The sequence below is a fragment of the Bombina bombina genome, chromosome 2 (assembly GCF_027579735.1).
Source record: "Bombina bombina isolate aBomBom1 chromosome 2, aBomBom1.pri, whole genome shotgun sequence".
NCBI lineage: Eukaryota > Metazoa > Chordata > Amphibia > Anura > Bombinatoridae > Bombina > Bombina bombina.
This window is the reverse complement of record NC_069500.1, coordinates 755,878,323-755,892,994: the sequence shown is the minus strand read 5'-3', so window position 1 is coordinate 755,892,994 and position 14,672 is coordinate 755,878,323. Positions and strand designations below refer to the sequence as shown.

The following is a 14,672-nucleotide window of genomic DNA, read 5'->3' as shown; positions in this document are numbered from 1 at the left end:
TTGGCCATAGGGAAGTTATTAGTGTGAGGGAGAGAAGATTCCTGCAAACAACAGAAATCATCTGAGCTATCAGGGAGAAAGGAGGAAAAGCATAGGCTTCTTGATTCGGCCATGTTTGTAAAGAGGCATCTATTGCTAAAGCATCGGGATCTGGGCGCCAGCTGAAGTATTGAGGGAGTTGGTAATTGAGACGAGAAGCAAAAATGTCCAAAGAAAAAGGGCCAAGAAGAGATTGAATTGAATGGAAAACTTTCCTGTGAAGTCTCCAATCGCTGGAGTCTCTGAGAAAATGAGAACCCCAGTCTGCAGCTGAATTCGAAAGACCTGGAATATACTCTGCTTTGATAGAGATATTCCTGTCTAGACAAAGATGAATAAAGTCCTTGGTATGTTGGACAGATTCCTCGATTTTGTGACACCCAATCGATTGAGATATCTGACTGCGGAGATGTTGTCCATCCAGAGAAGAATGGAAGCAGGAGCCAAATATTTTACAAAACTTTTTACCGCAAAAGATCCGGCCAAAATTTACAAACAGTTTATATGGAGATCTTTCTCTTCTGCGGACCATTTGCCTCTGGTAATGGATGGGCCGCAATAAGCCCCCCAACCCGACAGGCTGGCATCCGACTCTGTAATTAAGTCTGGAGTTTTCCCGAAAATATCTCTCCCATTCCAAGCTTCCACATGGGAAAGCCACCATGAAGATGAGATTTTTAATCTTTGGAGTTTGTGATAATGAAGAGGGGCAGGAAAGATAGCCTGAATAGAGGATGAAAGTAACCCAACTAATCTGGCTATCTGTCTGACTGTGACAAATTGTTTGGAAAGAGTCTTGGAAATGTATTTCTTGATTTTCTTTATCTTGACTAATGGAAGGCTAAAAGTGGCTTTTGATGTATCTATGAGCAAACCGAGGAAAACAAGAGATTTGGAAGTCATGCTTAATTGGGATTGAAGAGAGAGAAAATTCTGGTTCATCAGAAGAATATCGTCCAGATAAATAATTAAACAAATTCATCTGAGTCTCAGGAAAGAAACAGAGACCACAGGTTTGGGAAGTTTTGTAAATATCCATGGAGAAGAGGAAAGGCCAAAGGAAGACTAATGAAATTCCAAATTTTGTCTTCCCAGGAAAAAGATAGACATTTCCAATGTTCCAGTGCTATTGGAACAGTGAGATAAGCATCCGAAAGATCTAACCTGAAAAGCCAATTGTTGTCCAAAAAACAATCTCTTAGAAGATGAATATCTTCCAGTTTGAAGTGATTGTAAACATAAGCATTTAGCGATCTGAGATTTATAAAAGGTCTGAACTGGTTGTTTTTCTTTTTTTACTAAAAATAGGTTGCTGAAATAGGCCAGATGAGGATTTATACTTTGAGTAATTGCTTCTTTTAGATGAAGATTTTTTATTTCTTTTTGAACCAGAACTTTGTCTCTTTGATTAAAATGAATAGGGTTTTGATATAAAATTTGAACAGGAGGAGAAATTAAATCTATTTGGACTCCTTGAACTGCTTGTAAAATCCAAAGGTCCAAAGTTATGAGATTCCAGTTGTGAGCAAATAAAGTTATTCTCCCTCCAACTTTGAGTGGGAAAGGAGGAGGAGGAAAAAGAGAAAATGTTACCTGTAGGAGGACGAGATCTTGATCTGATGTAATGTCCTCTTTGTTGCCATGGTCTGGCATGTGATGGGAAAAAAATTGTATGAGGTACTGGCTTCATTGACATATCTGGGAGATTGGAAGTGAGGAGGGTAGCTTTGTTGAAAGTGAGGTCTGGATAAATGTGTGGTATGGCCGGGAAAGCGACCTCTTCCTTTACCAGCCCTGTCAGAGAAATTCTGTGAATAAAGAATTTTTCTCATAGATGTTTTCACTTTATTAAGGGTTGAAAGGATGTTTGCGTAAAGATTCAAGTCTTTCAAAAAGGCATCCCTAAAAGTAAACCATCTTTGTCAGAATGCAATTCATTTACAGCAAAATCGCAAATTTTTGGGTCGATTTTGCAAAGGATATTATTTCTCCTTTCTACAATAATAGCGGAATTAGTGTTACCAACAAAAGACAAAACAGGCTGGACCCATTCTCTTACAAAGGTGGGTTCCATAGAGGATTCTTTTAAAACTGCCTCTTAAGACAGTTAAAAAAGTTTAGTAATTGGGCCAATGGTATCAAGAAGTTTATCTTGGTAATTTCTCCAAGCTTTATCTAAGCCTTTCTTTATTTTGTATCCGGGGGATCCAATAAACTTGATAACCTTGGTGTCTATTTCAGGGAGAATGTTACTGTTTTGGGGAAGTAAAGGTCTAGGGCATTCAGCCCTCATATTATTTCTTGACCTTTTCTTTAAAATTTCCTTATGTTGGAAATCCACGAAAGTGTCAATTTCCATGGGGTGAAACCACTTAGAGGACCAAGGGTGATGCAAAGTATCTTCATTAAAGCGAGAATTACCTAAGGCATCTACAAAATTAACCTCACCTTCGTTAGTATGTTAGTTAGTATGTTAGTACATTTTTTAGAGTGTTTTTTAAATTTTTTACTTTTGGGTTCAGAATCAGAGAAGGAATTTGATTCATAATTATTAGAGGTTGAATTATCTGAGTCTTCAGAAAAATTATCAGAATTATAAGAGGTAGAGGAATCTGAAACCTTATCTTTATATATCACTCTGGATTTTTGTTTTGAAACTCCGTTTTTATGCCCCTTGGGAATAAGGGGTGGTTTGGCGGATGTTTACTTCCTTTTCCCGCAAGGAAGACTGGTTTCTGATAACCTTTGTTTAGATTTACATATAAGTTTTTTGCTTGTTTTCACAGCACTAGAGGGGGTCTTTCTCTTTATTGCTTTCCTAGTGGAAGATTTGGAAATTAAAGATGTCATGTGAGACATTAATTTATTGTTCAGTCAGGGGATTAGTGCAACTCAGCTTTTTTTGGTGGCGTTGTTCGGTGAGGCCCTTTGAGCGCGGGCATATTTCAAGTGCGGGAGGAAGTACATTGAGCTTATTTTGGTGAACGGGAGAAGAATCCTGATCGGCACTTTCCAGCGCTATAGAGCTCTCACCCCTGTGAGGATGTCTAAGAAACAGAGAGCCTTTGCTTTTAACCTATAAGTGATGGAAACACAGCAACATTCCATTACATAGGAATCAAGCCCTAGCACCATCTTCTCAGAGCTCTAATATTGGCAAGCTACGGCTGCATTATAGAACCCAAGCCCGGCATGGCATCTGTGCTTTCTCTTCTGGACGACATCAGGGTCCATCTGCAGCAATACCAGATAGCCTTCATAGGGACTTTACACTCCGCTATGGACCTACCTAATGCAGATGGCACAGAGTTGGGGCTGGGTGAGGTGCTCCCAGGTGGATTAGAACAACGCAATGGCACCCCACTCAGTGAGACTCCGCTTTCTACAAAGGAGACAAGTGTCCTGTATTTGCAGTACGACGCCTGTAAGGCTCAGATTTGTATGCAGAATCTTGGTGACCGCATGCAGACCACGCTGACCCCTGTACTGCTGGCCGTGAGAAAAATACATACTGAGGATGTTAACTTCTACCTAGATGTTCATAACACTTATCTCGCAAGGCTCGGAATGAAGCCAGCATCGGAACACATTTCCTCCCAGCGACAACAGCTCTCTTTGTTCCAGGCATCCTGGCACGAGATTCTATTGGCACTTGATAGAAACGTACTCCCTAAATCTATGGCAAAGTTATGGAGGACCGGCATAGGTTAGGTAAAGATGTGTTCCCAGCCTTGCTAGGTGTTTGGTAGTAACATGTTTCACCGAGTGAGAATTTTTTAACTTTCCCCACGCTGAACATTATGATTCGTATAACGTGCATTTGCTTTCTTTATATAGCTGCTTTAGTTGACTGTTTTAGAACTACATAAGATAGCAAGTTGCACTGCTTACAATGGCCCCTTACAGTTTTGCCTGATCCTTCAGTGCAATTTAGAAACTAATAGCTGTCTCTGTGCTTCTTAGCACTGAAATAACTTGTATCTTATAATCTATGTTTGCAAGATTGGTTTTCCCTTTCATTGTTTCATTCATATATGTCGATGTACATGTGTAAACTAATAGTGCTTTTCCCATAGTGCTATATATAGGGATTTTGGCTTTGTTTTAGGTTACATAAAGCTACTCATATTTTATTTAAAAGTAGCTATATTTGTGTTGTTTCTCAAATATGACTAAATATATATAGTTTTACACCAGGGGAACCTTTGGCTTAACAAGTATGGTTTCACATGTTAGCACTGCAATACATTTCCTTCATGTGTAGTAGATAGATATTTACATTTTCTAGTGTAAGTGTGCTCTACCCTATTTGTAACCCCCTGGATATAGGGATGCAGTCGAGATTATAATGAAGCCTGTTGTCTTGACCTTTTTGCCTCCTCCAGGTTATAGCTGGGAAGCAAGGATTCGGAGTCGCATGTGTCATAGCATCTTACGCATTAGATTCCACAAAAGTTACTTTTATGGTACTCTTGTGCTGGGTATAGGGCCCATACCTGGCCTACGGGATTTGCCTAGAATTATGATTCTTCCTCCTTTAGCAGAGATGCCTATATAATTTGCCTCATGCTAATAAAGGTCATACTATATTAATCATTTTATTATAGAAACAGTCTTAGCGCTATAGTATACTTCTGGGTCATCTCTATTTTGGGTGGTCTGTACTAGTTAGGGGGCGGTGTCACACTTAACAGATTGAAACTTTAAGCAGTCACGGATGCTTATAAACACTATTTTAAATGATATATCTCAATATCTACCAATATCTGCTTATGCTTTCAGCATTTTGTACTCTCAGTAGTGATCTAACGGCTCCCATACATGGTGACTCCCTTATATTAGTAGCTGTGCTTTCACCAATAAATTAATGATCCCTATTCTTTTAGAAACTATAGGAGAGATGCTGTTCTGTTGTAAGATCAACATCTGTCTCTCTCCCCACTCCTTAGCCAGACTCTATAAATGAGTAATACTATGTTTCTTTGTATGTTCCTTTGCTATAGAGCTTTCAAATGTCAGCAGTTTATCTTTATTGTCAGTTTTATATATTGGTTTTATTATGTGACCCAAAGATTTTCTTCTACTCCTCCCCACCCCACCCCCACTGGTTTTTCTTTGTTTTTTTTCTTTTTCATGTGACCCAAGAGTGACCCTTAAGTAACTATTTAATACTTCCTTAGTGAATCAGTTGGTCTAAAAGTGACCGGTCCAGTAGTTATCATACATTAAAACATTTTTTGTTTTGGGGGAGTTCCATAACCCATATTGATCGTTTATACATATCACTTTTAGCCTCTCTAGTGCCATGTATCTATCCCCCGCCCCCCATCCCTGCCCCTTTCCCTCTTTTGTTCCTTTTTGGGGTGTCTTGGCGCTGTGGAGCGGCATCAGGGATCCCTGTGTGCGGTTTTCAGACTCCTGCCCCCCCCATCCATACGGTTTCCCTTGATATATACCGTTACTACCCTTCCCCCTTATGTTTATAATTTTCCTTCAAGGTCAATAATCCTTTCTTTGCTATAACATGAGTATACGGAAATGTGTTAACATGTGGAAAGCTTACAACATGGATTTTACCAGTATTCTATAACCAAATACCCTAGCTTGTGTGGCTTCTATATGTTCTCATATGCCTTGATAGCTCATGTCTTAAGATCCACAGTTTATATTATAGATATTAACTAAGCATTCCTTACTTTTGTTTATGTTGAGTAATAAGTTACTTATGTCCACAGAATGTTCAAAGCACATCAAAAGTTGGAAATGTGGAATTCCTTTTCTGTATGCTCAAATTTTTCTGTGGTTCAAAGGATTCTCTTAGTATTCTTCTGTTACAATATAAGATTTATGTTTATAGATTATGTTTAATTTTGGTTTGTTGCAATGTCAGATATATCTCTTGATTATTTCAAAGCACAAAAAAACATTAAATTGTGAGGTTAAGATTCTTTATTATACAACAAAAATAGAAAATGTGAGGTTCACCTATAGTATTTTTTGCATAACTGTGATGTAACAGACTTGTTTATTTTGTGGTAACTTGACTGATATGTTCTTTCCTGCATATGTATCTGATTGCTGTAACGTATTGCGTCTGTTCTTTTATATGTAACCTCAATAAAAATTATTTTAAAAAGAAAATTAAATCAGCCAATAAGTATGTGAGGATCACTTTGGTACTTGACCAATATATCTTTTAGCTCTGTTCTTCCCTGCTCAGGTGGTGTGCTTTAAACATGAGGAGAAGTAATGGCCCTCTCACTATATGCAAGTAGTAGGCACCTTCTGTGGCCCCTGTCCTGTACTCTTGAGTATAAGATGATTGTATAAAGACCATTGATATTTCCAAACTTTTCCCATTCTTCTACACCACCATAGTAATTATTTTGCTACGAGACCACAAAAATTATTGAGTATAAGTCCATTAATTTAACAGATTATGCATGTGTATATATGTCTTTTGTAGACTTTGTAGATTCTAGTTGTGTATCACTTTTTTAAATAATTAAGATTTTTCCAAATTTCTTATATTACAGGGTTAACATGAGAAGACGTTGCCAAAAGTTCTTCATTGGAGCAGGCATAGCTGTGCTCTGCCTTCGAATTCTATTCCTTTTCACAATTTCAACAGCACCTGGCTCTCCAATTGAAAAACAAAACAGTGACCTTAAGGCAGAGCTTCCTGATATCCCATTGCTTGTCAAGCAGCAACCTATGGTGTGCAAGGCAAACACTTCAATCCACAACTTTCCTAATTTTACTAATGAACCTCAAAATATGAAGAACTTTTTAACCTACCGTCATTGCAAGAGCTTCCCACGTCTACTTGACTCTCCTCTGAAGTGTGATGGACCAGTCAACTCCAAAGAGGTGTTCCTGCTCCTGGCCATTAAATCCTCCCCAGTCAATTATGAACGCAGGGAGGCTATCCGAAGAACATGGGGAGCAGAGAAAACTTATAATGGTGCTAATGTAAGGAGAATTTTCATCTCAGGAATTCCAAAACCTCAAAAGGAGAGCAACAGGATAATTCAGCTTCTGGCCATTGAGAGCAAGACATATGGAGACATAGTTCAATGGAACTTTGAAGATTCATTCTACAACCTAACCCTAAAACAGGTGCTGTTTCACCAGTGGTTATTAGAGAGTTGTCCTTATGCTCACTTTATATTTAATGGAGATGATGATATTTTTCTCAACACCTTCAATGTGCTTACCTACCTTCAGGAATTTAGAGATAGTGGCAGAGATCACCCTCTCTTTGTTGGTCAGCTAAACACATTTATGCCTCCAATCCGTAATAAAAATAGCAAGTATTATGTCCCAGAAGAGCTGTTTCGCGAGGAATATTTTCCACCATACTGTGGTGGTGGTGGAATCATTATGTCTAGCTTCACAGCACACTCAATCTTTAAGGAATCCCAGCATATCCCACTCTTCCCTATTGATGATGCTTACCTAGGGATGTGCTTACAAAGGGCAGGGTTGAAACCAGGTAACCATGAGGGAATTAGAACACTGGGAATTAAGTTGCCTAACTCAGTGGACTCATTTGACCCATGCATTTACCGGCAAATGTTAATGGTTCACAGGTTTGTGCCTTATGAAATGCTAGTCATGTGGAAGGCTGTGCAGGTAACAAACCTAGAGTGCAAGAAGAGAAGCATCAAGCATGGTGTCTATAGAAAATATAACTTCACTGAACAGGAACTGGGTCATGGCATAGTATAATGTCCTCGCATGGATAACAAGCCAGACTTTGATTGTTTCTACAAAAACAAGTTTGATGTATATTTATTTTCTTTTTGGGGACATTTTCTTGGGATGTGTTCATATTGCATATTTCAAAAAGTGATTATATAAAAACTGAAGTATCATACTGCAAGTGGTTAAATGCTCATGTTTTTTTAACACTGTATTGATCTACACTGGAAGTGTAGAACTCCTATATAGATTTTGGTAAGTTTGTAATTGTGATCTAATTATACATATTCACAGAAAAAAAAACAATTGGTACCAAAGATATTTTAACAAAAAAATAACAAGAAGTTAAAAACTGTTACTGATCTTTTCCAGAAATGAATCACAGTTCCAAATGCAATAAGGTTTAAGGCAAAAACAAACCACCAGGCTGCTTGACTACTGCTCTACGTGATACGTGAATTCTAGAAGATAAATACAAAAAACAGAGGGTGTATCAGAACAGTGCATTATTACTAGTACTCCAAATGAGTATGTATATTTAAGAGGAAAAAAATTCAAGGTGCTAAATACATAATGCTGAGGAGCTTCATAGTCTACCATCTGACTATACTCTTATTCCAAAAAAAGTCTTACTGTTTTTCAGCTTCTCAAAAAAAAAATAGTTGTAACAAAGTCTCTTAAAAGATTTGTATTCAAAAGAGACATAATACATAAAAGTACTTTATTACACCTGTCATATAGCCATAAATATAGTGGTGCAAATTGAATACACAGGCATATCTGTGTGTTTAATGACATTGGATATAGAACTGTAAGATTAGGTACAGCAGTTACATATGATCATTTTGATTATTGTTGAAAATACATTAGTTTGGCCCCGTTTCTGTTAACAAATCTGAGCTTCTACACAAATTGATCTTCATTTAACACAGAGACTTGTGCTGAATCACTCTTTTTAATTGAGGCCACTGCAGTGGTATAGAATATATTTATGCAAAATATATTTTTACATTTCTTCATTTCTTTTAATTGAGTCAATAATATCACTACTGACTGGAAGATAAATTGTAAATCATACAACAGTTTTACAATCTACTGATCACATAGAGGTCTCCTGCGGATCTCAATCTATCTTTTGGGCACATATGTTATACAGTAACCCTTGCAAAGACCTCTTTTGAAGGGAAACTTAACTGGACTATTCTCTCTATGTATTATACTTCTGCAGTTATGAAGATAAAAAGGAAATTTATGCTTACCTGATAAATTTATTTCTTTTACGATATGAGGAGTTCACGGATTTCATCCTTACTTATGGGATTACGCCTCCTGGTCAGCAGGAGGAGGCAAAGAGCACCACAGCAGAGCTGTATATATATAGCTCCTCCCTTCCCTCCCACTTCAGTCATTCGACCGAAGTTAGGAAGAGAAAGGAAAAGCCAAGGTGCAGAGGTTACTGAAGTTTAACAAAAATAAAGACCTGTCTTAGAAAATGACAGGGTGGGCCGTGGACTCGTCATATCGTAAAAGAAATAAATTTATAAGGTAAGCATAAATTTCCTTTTCTTTTACAAGATATGACGAGTCCACGGATTTCATCCTTACTTATGGGATACAATACCAAAGCTATAGGACACGGATGAAAGGGAGGGACAAGACAGGAACCTAAACAGAAGGAACCACTGCTTGAAGAACCTTTCTCCCAAAAACAGCCTCAGAAGAGGCAAAAGTATCAAATTTGTAAAATTTGGAAAAAGTATGAAGAGACGACCAAGTTGCAAGCTTGCAAATCTGTTCAACAGAAGCATCATTTTTAAATGCCCATGAGGAAGCCACAGCCCTAGTAGAATGAGCCGTAATTCTTTCAGGAGGCTGCTGTCCAGCAGTCTCATATGCAAAACGGATGATACTCTTCAGCCAAAAAAAAGAGAGGTAGCCGTAGCTTCTGGCCCCTACGTTTTCCAGAAAAAACAACAAACAATGAAGATGATTGATGAAATTCTTTAGTCGCCTGCAAGTAAAACTTCAAGGCATGGACCACGTCCAAGTTATGTAACAGATGCTCCTTCTTAGAAGAAGGATTAGGACACAAGGAAGGAACAACAATTTCCTGATTAATATTCTTATTAGAAACAACCTTAGGAAGGAAACCAGGTTTGGTACGTAACACCACCTTATCATAATGAAAAATAAGATAAGGAGAATCACATTGTAAAGCTGAAAGCTCAGAAACTCTGCGAGCAGAAGAAATAGCAACCAAAAATAAAACTTTCCAAGATAACAACTTAATATCTATGGAATGCATAGGTTCAAACGGAACCCCTTGAAGAACATTAAGAACTAAATTCAAACTCCAAGGAGGAGCAATTGGTCTAAACACAGGCCTGATTCTAGTCAGAGCCTGACAAAAAGATTGAACATCTGGAACATCTGACAGACGTTTGTGTAGTAAAATAGACAGAGCAGAAATCTGTCCCCTTAAGGAACTTGTTGACAACCCTTTCTCCAATCCTTCTTGGAGAAAAGATAAAATCCTGGGAATCCTAACCCTACTCCATGAGTAGCCCTTGGATTCGCACCAATAAAGATATTTACGCCACATCTTATGGTAAATCTTTCTAGTAACAGGCTTACATGCCTGGATCAAGGTATCAATGCCTACATCAGAGAACCCCCGCTTAGATAAAATCAAGCGTTCAATCTCCAAGCAGTCAGCTGCAGAAAAACTAGATTCGGATGATAGAAGGGTCCCTGAATGAGAAGGTCCTGCCTCAATGGAAGCTTCCATGGCAGCAGAGAGGACATGTCCACCAGATCAGCATACCAAGTCCTGCGAGGCCACCCAGGACCGATTAGAATCACAGAAGCCCTCTCCTGTTTGATCCGTGCAATCACCCGGGGAAGGAGAGCAAACGGTGGAAACACATAAGCTAGGTTGAACGACCAAGGCACTGCCAAGGCATCTATCAATTCGGCCTGAGGATCCCTGGACCTGGATCCATATCTTGGGAGCTTGGCATTCTGATGAGACACCATCAGATCCAATTCTGGTCTGCCCCACCTGAGAATCAGGGTGGCAAAGACCTCCGGATGGAGTTCCCATTCCCCCAGATGAAACGTCTGTCTGCTCAAAAAATCTGCCTCCCTGTTGTCCACTCCTGGGATGTAGATTGCTGACAGATAACAAGAGTGAGCCTCCGCCCACCAAATTATCTTGGATACTTCTGTCATCGCTAAGGAACTCCTTGTTCCTCCCTGATGATTGATGTAAGCCACAGTTGTGATGTTGTCCAACTGAAACTGGATGAATTTGGCCGAAGCCAACCTGGCCAAGCCTGAAGCGCATTGAATATTGCTCTCAATTCCAGAATATTGATTGGGAGTAGAGACTCCGACCGAGTCCACATACCCTGAGCCTTCAGGGAATTCCAGACTGCACCCCAACCTAGTAGACTAGCATCCGTTGTCACTATCACCCATGAGGGTCTGTGGAAACACGTCCCTTGGGGCAGATGATCCAGCAACAACCACCAAAGAAAAGAGTCTCTTGTCTCCTGATCCAGATCTATCTGAGGAGACAAATTTGCATAATCTCCATTCCACTGCCTGAGCATGCTCAGTTGTAGAGGTCTGAGATGAAAACGAGCAAATGGAATGATGTCCATGGCCGCCACCATCAATCCAATTACCTCCATGCACTGAGCCACTGATTGCCGAGGATTGAACTGAAGGGATCGGCATGTATTCAGAATCTTTGACTTTCTGACCTCCGTCAAAAAGATTTTCATGGATACAGAGTCTATTAGAGTTCCTAGAAAAGGAACCCTCGTCTGTGGAATTAATGAACTCTTTCCTAGATTCACCTTCCACCCGTGAGTCCTTAGAAAGGAGAGGACAACATCGGTATGAGACTTTGACAGCTGATAAGACGACGCCTGGATCAGAATATCGTCTAGATAAGGCGCCACTGCAATGCCCCGCGGTCTGAGAACCACCAGCAGAGACCCTAGAACCTTAATGAAGATCCTGGGTGCCGTTGCCAACCCAAAAAGAAAGGCCATGAACTGAAAATGTTTGTCCAGAAAGGCAAACCTCAGGAACTGGTGATGATCTCTGTGGATAGGAATATGAAGATATGCATACTTTAAGTCCATGGTAGTCATATATTGACCCTCCTGGATCAATGGAACCATTGTTCGAATAGTCTCCATCTTGAAAGATGGGACTCTGAGAAACTTGTTTAGACTCTTGAGATCTAAAATGGGTCGGAACATTCCCTCTTTTTTGGGAACCACATTCCTGTACTGGAACGGGACAAATTACTCCCATAGTAGAGAGGTCTTTTACACAACGTAAGAACGCCTCTCTTTTTATCTGGTCTACAGACAATGTGAAAGAAGGAACCTTCCCCTTTGGGAGGAATTTTTGAACTCTAACTGATAACCCTGAGACACTATTTCCAGTGTCCAGGGATCCTGAACATCTCTTATCCAAGTCTGGACGAAGAGAGAAAGCCTGCCCCCTACTAGATCTGGTCCTGGATCGGGAGCCGCCCCTTCATGCTGTCTTGGGAGCAGCAACGGGCTTCTTGGACTGTTTACCCTTGTTCCAAGCCTGCTTAGCGGCAGAGGAAGAGGGGACTCCTTTGAAATTACGAAAGGAACGAAAATTACTCTTTCGTCCCCTTTGCTTAGATGTTTTGTCTTGTGGGAGGAGATGACCCTTACCTCCCGTAATATCAGAAATGATTTCTTTCAAATCAGGCCGGAATAGGGTCTTTCCCTTAAAGGGAATAGTCAAAAGTTTCTATTTAGAGGACACATCCGCAGACCAAGATTTTAACCATAAGGCTCTGCGCGCTAAAATGAAAAATCCTGAATTCTTAGCCGCCAATTTGGCGATCTGAAAGGCGGAATCCATAATAAAAGAATTTGCCAGCTCAAGGGCCTTAATTCTATCCATTATTTCCTCTAAAGGAGTCTCAGTCTTCAGAGACTCTTCTAGGGCGTCAAACCAAAAGGCAGCCGCAGTTGTGACTGTTACAATGCATGCCGTTGGTTGCAAAAGAAATACTTGATGAACATATAGCCTTTTTAGAAGATCCTCCAATTTTTTATCCATAGGGTCTTTGAAAGCACAACTGTCCTCTATAGGAATAGTCATACGCTTAGCCAGAGTAGAGATAGCTCCCTCCACCTTAGGGATCGTCTGCCAAGAGTCCCGAACGGTGTCAGCTATAGGGTACATCTTCTTAAAAATAGGGGAAGGGGAGAACGGTATACCCGGTCTTTCCCATTCCCTAGTAACAATTTCCGAAATTCTCTTGGGAACCGGAAAAACATCTGAATAAGAAGGTACCTCTAAGTACTTGTCCATTTTACTTAATTTCTCTGGTGGGACCACAATAGAGTCACAGTCGTCCAGAGTCAATAAAACCTCTCGCAGTAAAAGGCGGAAGTGTTCAAGTTTAAATCTAAAAGACATGACGTCCGATTCTGTCGGGGGCAATGCACTACCTGGATCAGACAGGTCCCCCTCAGACAGGGCCTCCCTACCCCCCAAATCAGAGCCCTGGGAAGGTACATCGGAGATAGCCATTAAAGCATCAGAAGTCGCAGGGACTACATGAGTCTCTGTCCTGCTGCGTTTGCCTTGTAACACTGGCAACTTAGATAAAACTTCTGTAAGAGTGGATGACATGACTGCAGCCATATCCTGCAGAGTGAAAGAAGCAGACGCCGTTGAAGAACTTGTCGTTGCCTGAGTGAGTGGTAATGGCTGTGACGCTTGGAGGGACAGCTGCGGCATATTCTGAACCTCTTCAGCAGAATCCTGAGCAGCATCCGCTACAAACTTTTATTAAAGAAAATGTGATCCCTGAACTGTAAAGTCCTTTCTGTACAAGAAGGACAAAAAGTAACAGGAGGCTCCACATTTACATTTAAACATAATGAGCATGTGACACTTTCAATATCCATAATCTTATTTATCTCTGGACGATTATGGTACTATAAGTATACTTTTGTAACAAAGTGCAGCTTGGTCACCTTTAATTTCCAATAGATATAACCCTTATATAACTAAAAAATGTATTGGCCCTATTGTGAATTGCACAGTAAAACACACAGTAATGCAATTTGATGAAAAATACTTTAGCTACCAGTGCACCCTGTAACAGCGCTACTGCGGCGCCTACCTGCCCCCACGCTACTGACACAGATAGTGAACAAACTCCCTGATGCTGCCGACCGCTTGCTTCAAGTTACACCATGCGGTCCAGACAAGCGCCTAGAGCTAACGTCCTTAGCCAACTCCGTGAGAGACAAGTGCGTGGCTTCCAGACACATCTGGGCTGAAGCGCGTGAAAGAAGTCCCGCCCCTCATGGGCGGCAGAGGAAAAGTCTGCCGCAATAAAAAGTAATTTAATGGCCGCGCATCCAAAAATCCCCTGAGAACAATGATTGTTAGATCGATAGTGCGCATAAACACACACCCAGCAATAAAGCAGTACCCTTTGCATATGCATTTGCCAAAACACAGTCTAATAATGCTATGAAACCCCCAGCGTCATAACAGCCACCAAAGATCACATCAACAGGAGCCCATACCAGCTTCGTAGCCCCACTATGCGACCTTGTACCAACCAACTGTAAACTCCCTAGTTACACCAGAGTTCAGTTTGATAAGCAGGGGTACCAATTACAGCCCACCCTCTGAGATAAAAATCCTTCCCCAGAGACAAAACGGCTGCACATACCTGGAAGCTGGGCAACAGCTTAAGTAGTCCCACAACAAGAGGTCCTGCAGTTCCCTCCTGTAGATCTGTGGAGACATACAAGGTCTTAGTTACCACATGCTAAGACCATTATATGAAGGGCAGCACACATCATGGGAGGCACAGAGAGAATAGAATCCCTCCAGTTCCCAAT

General features: G+C 40.4%; 1 protein-coding gene across 1 annotated transcript; it reads left to right on the top strand.

Annotated features, from left to right (window-relative positions):
* Nucleotides 1–6,753: 6,753 nt before the first annotated feature.
* LOC128647248 (N-acetyllactosaminide beta-1,3-N-acetylglucosaminyltransferase 3-like) lies at nucleotides 6,754–7,770 on the top strand. The gene has a single exon (XM_053700040.1). It carries the CDS (start codon nucleotides 6,754–6,756, stop codon nucleotides 7,768–7,770), a length of 1,017 nt encoding a protein of 338 aa, XP_053556015.1.
* The last annotated feature ends 6,902 nt before the right edge of the window (nucleotides 7,771–14,672 follow it).

Bases quoted from the DNA above. Each gene is read 5' to 3' on its own strand.
- LOC128647248 (XM_053700040.1), top strand. From the start codon at position 6,754: ATGGTGTGCAAGGCAAACACTTCAATCCACAACTTTCCTAATTTTACT.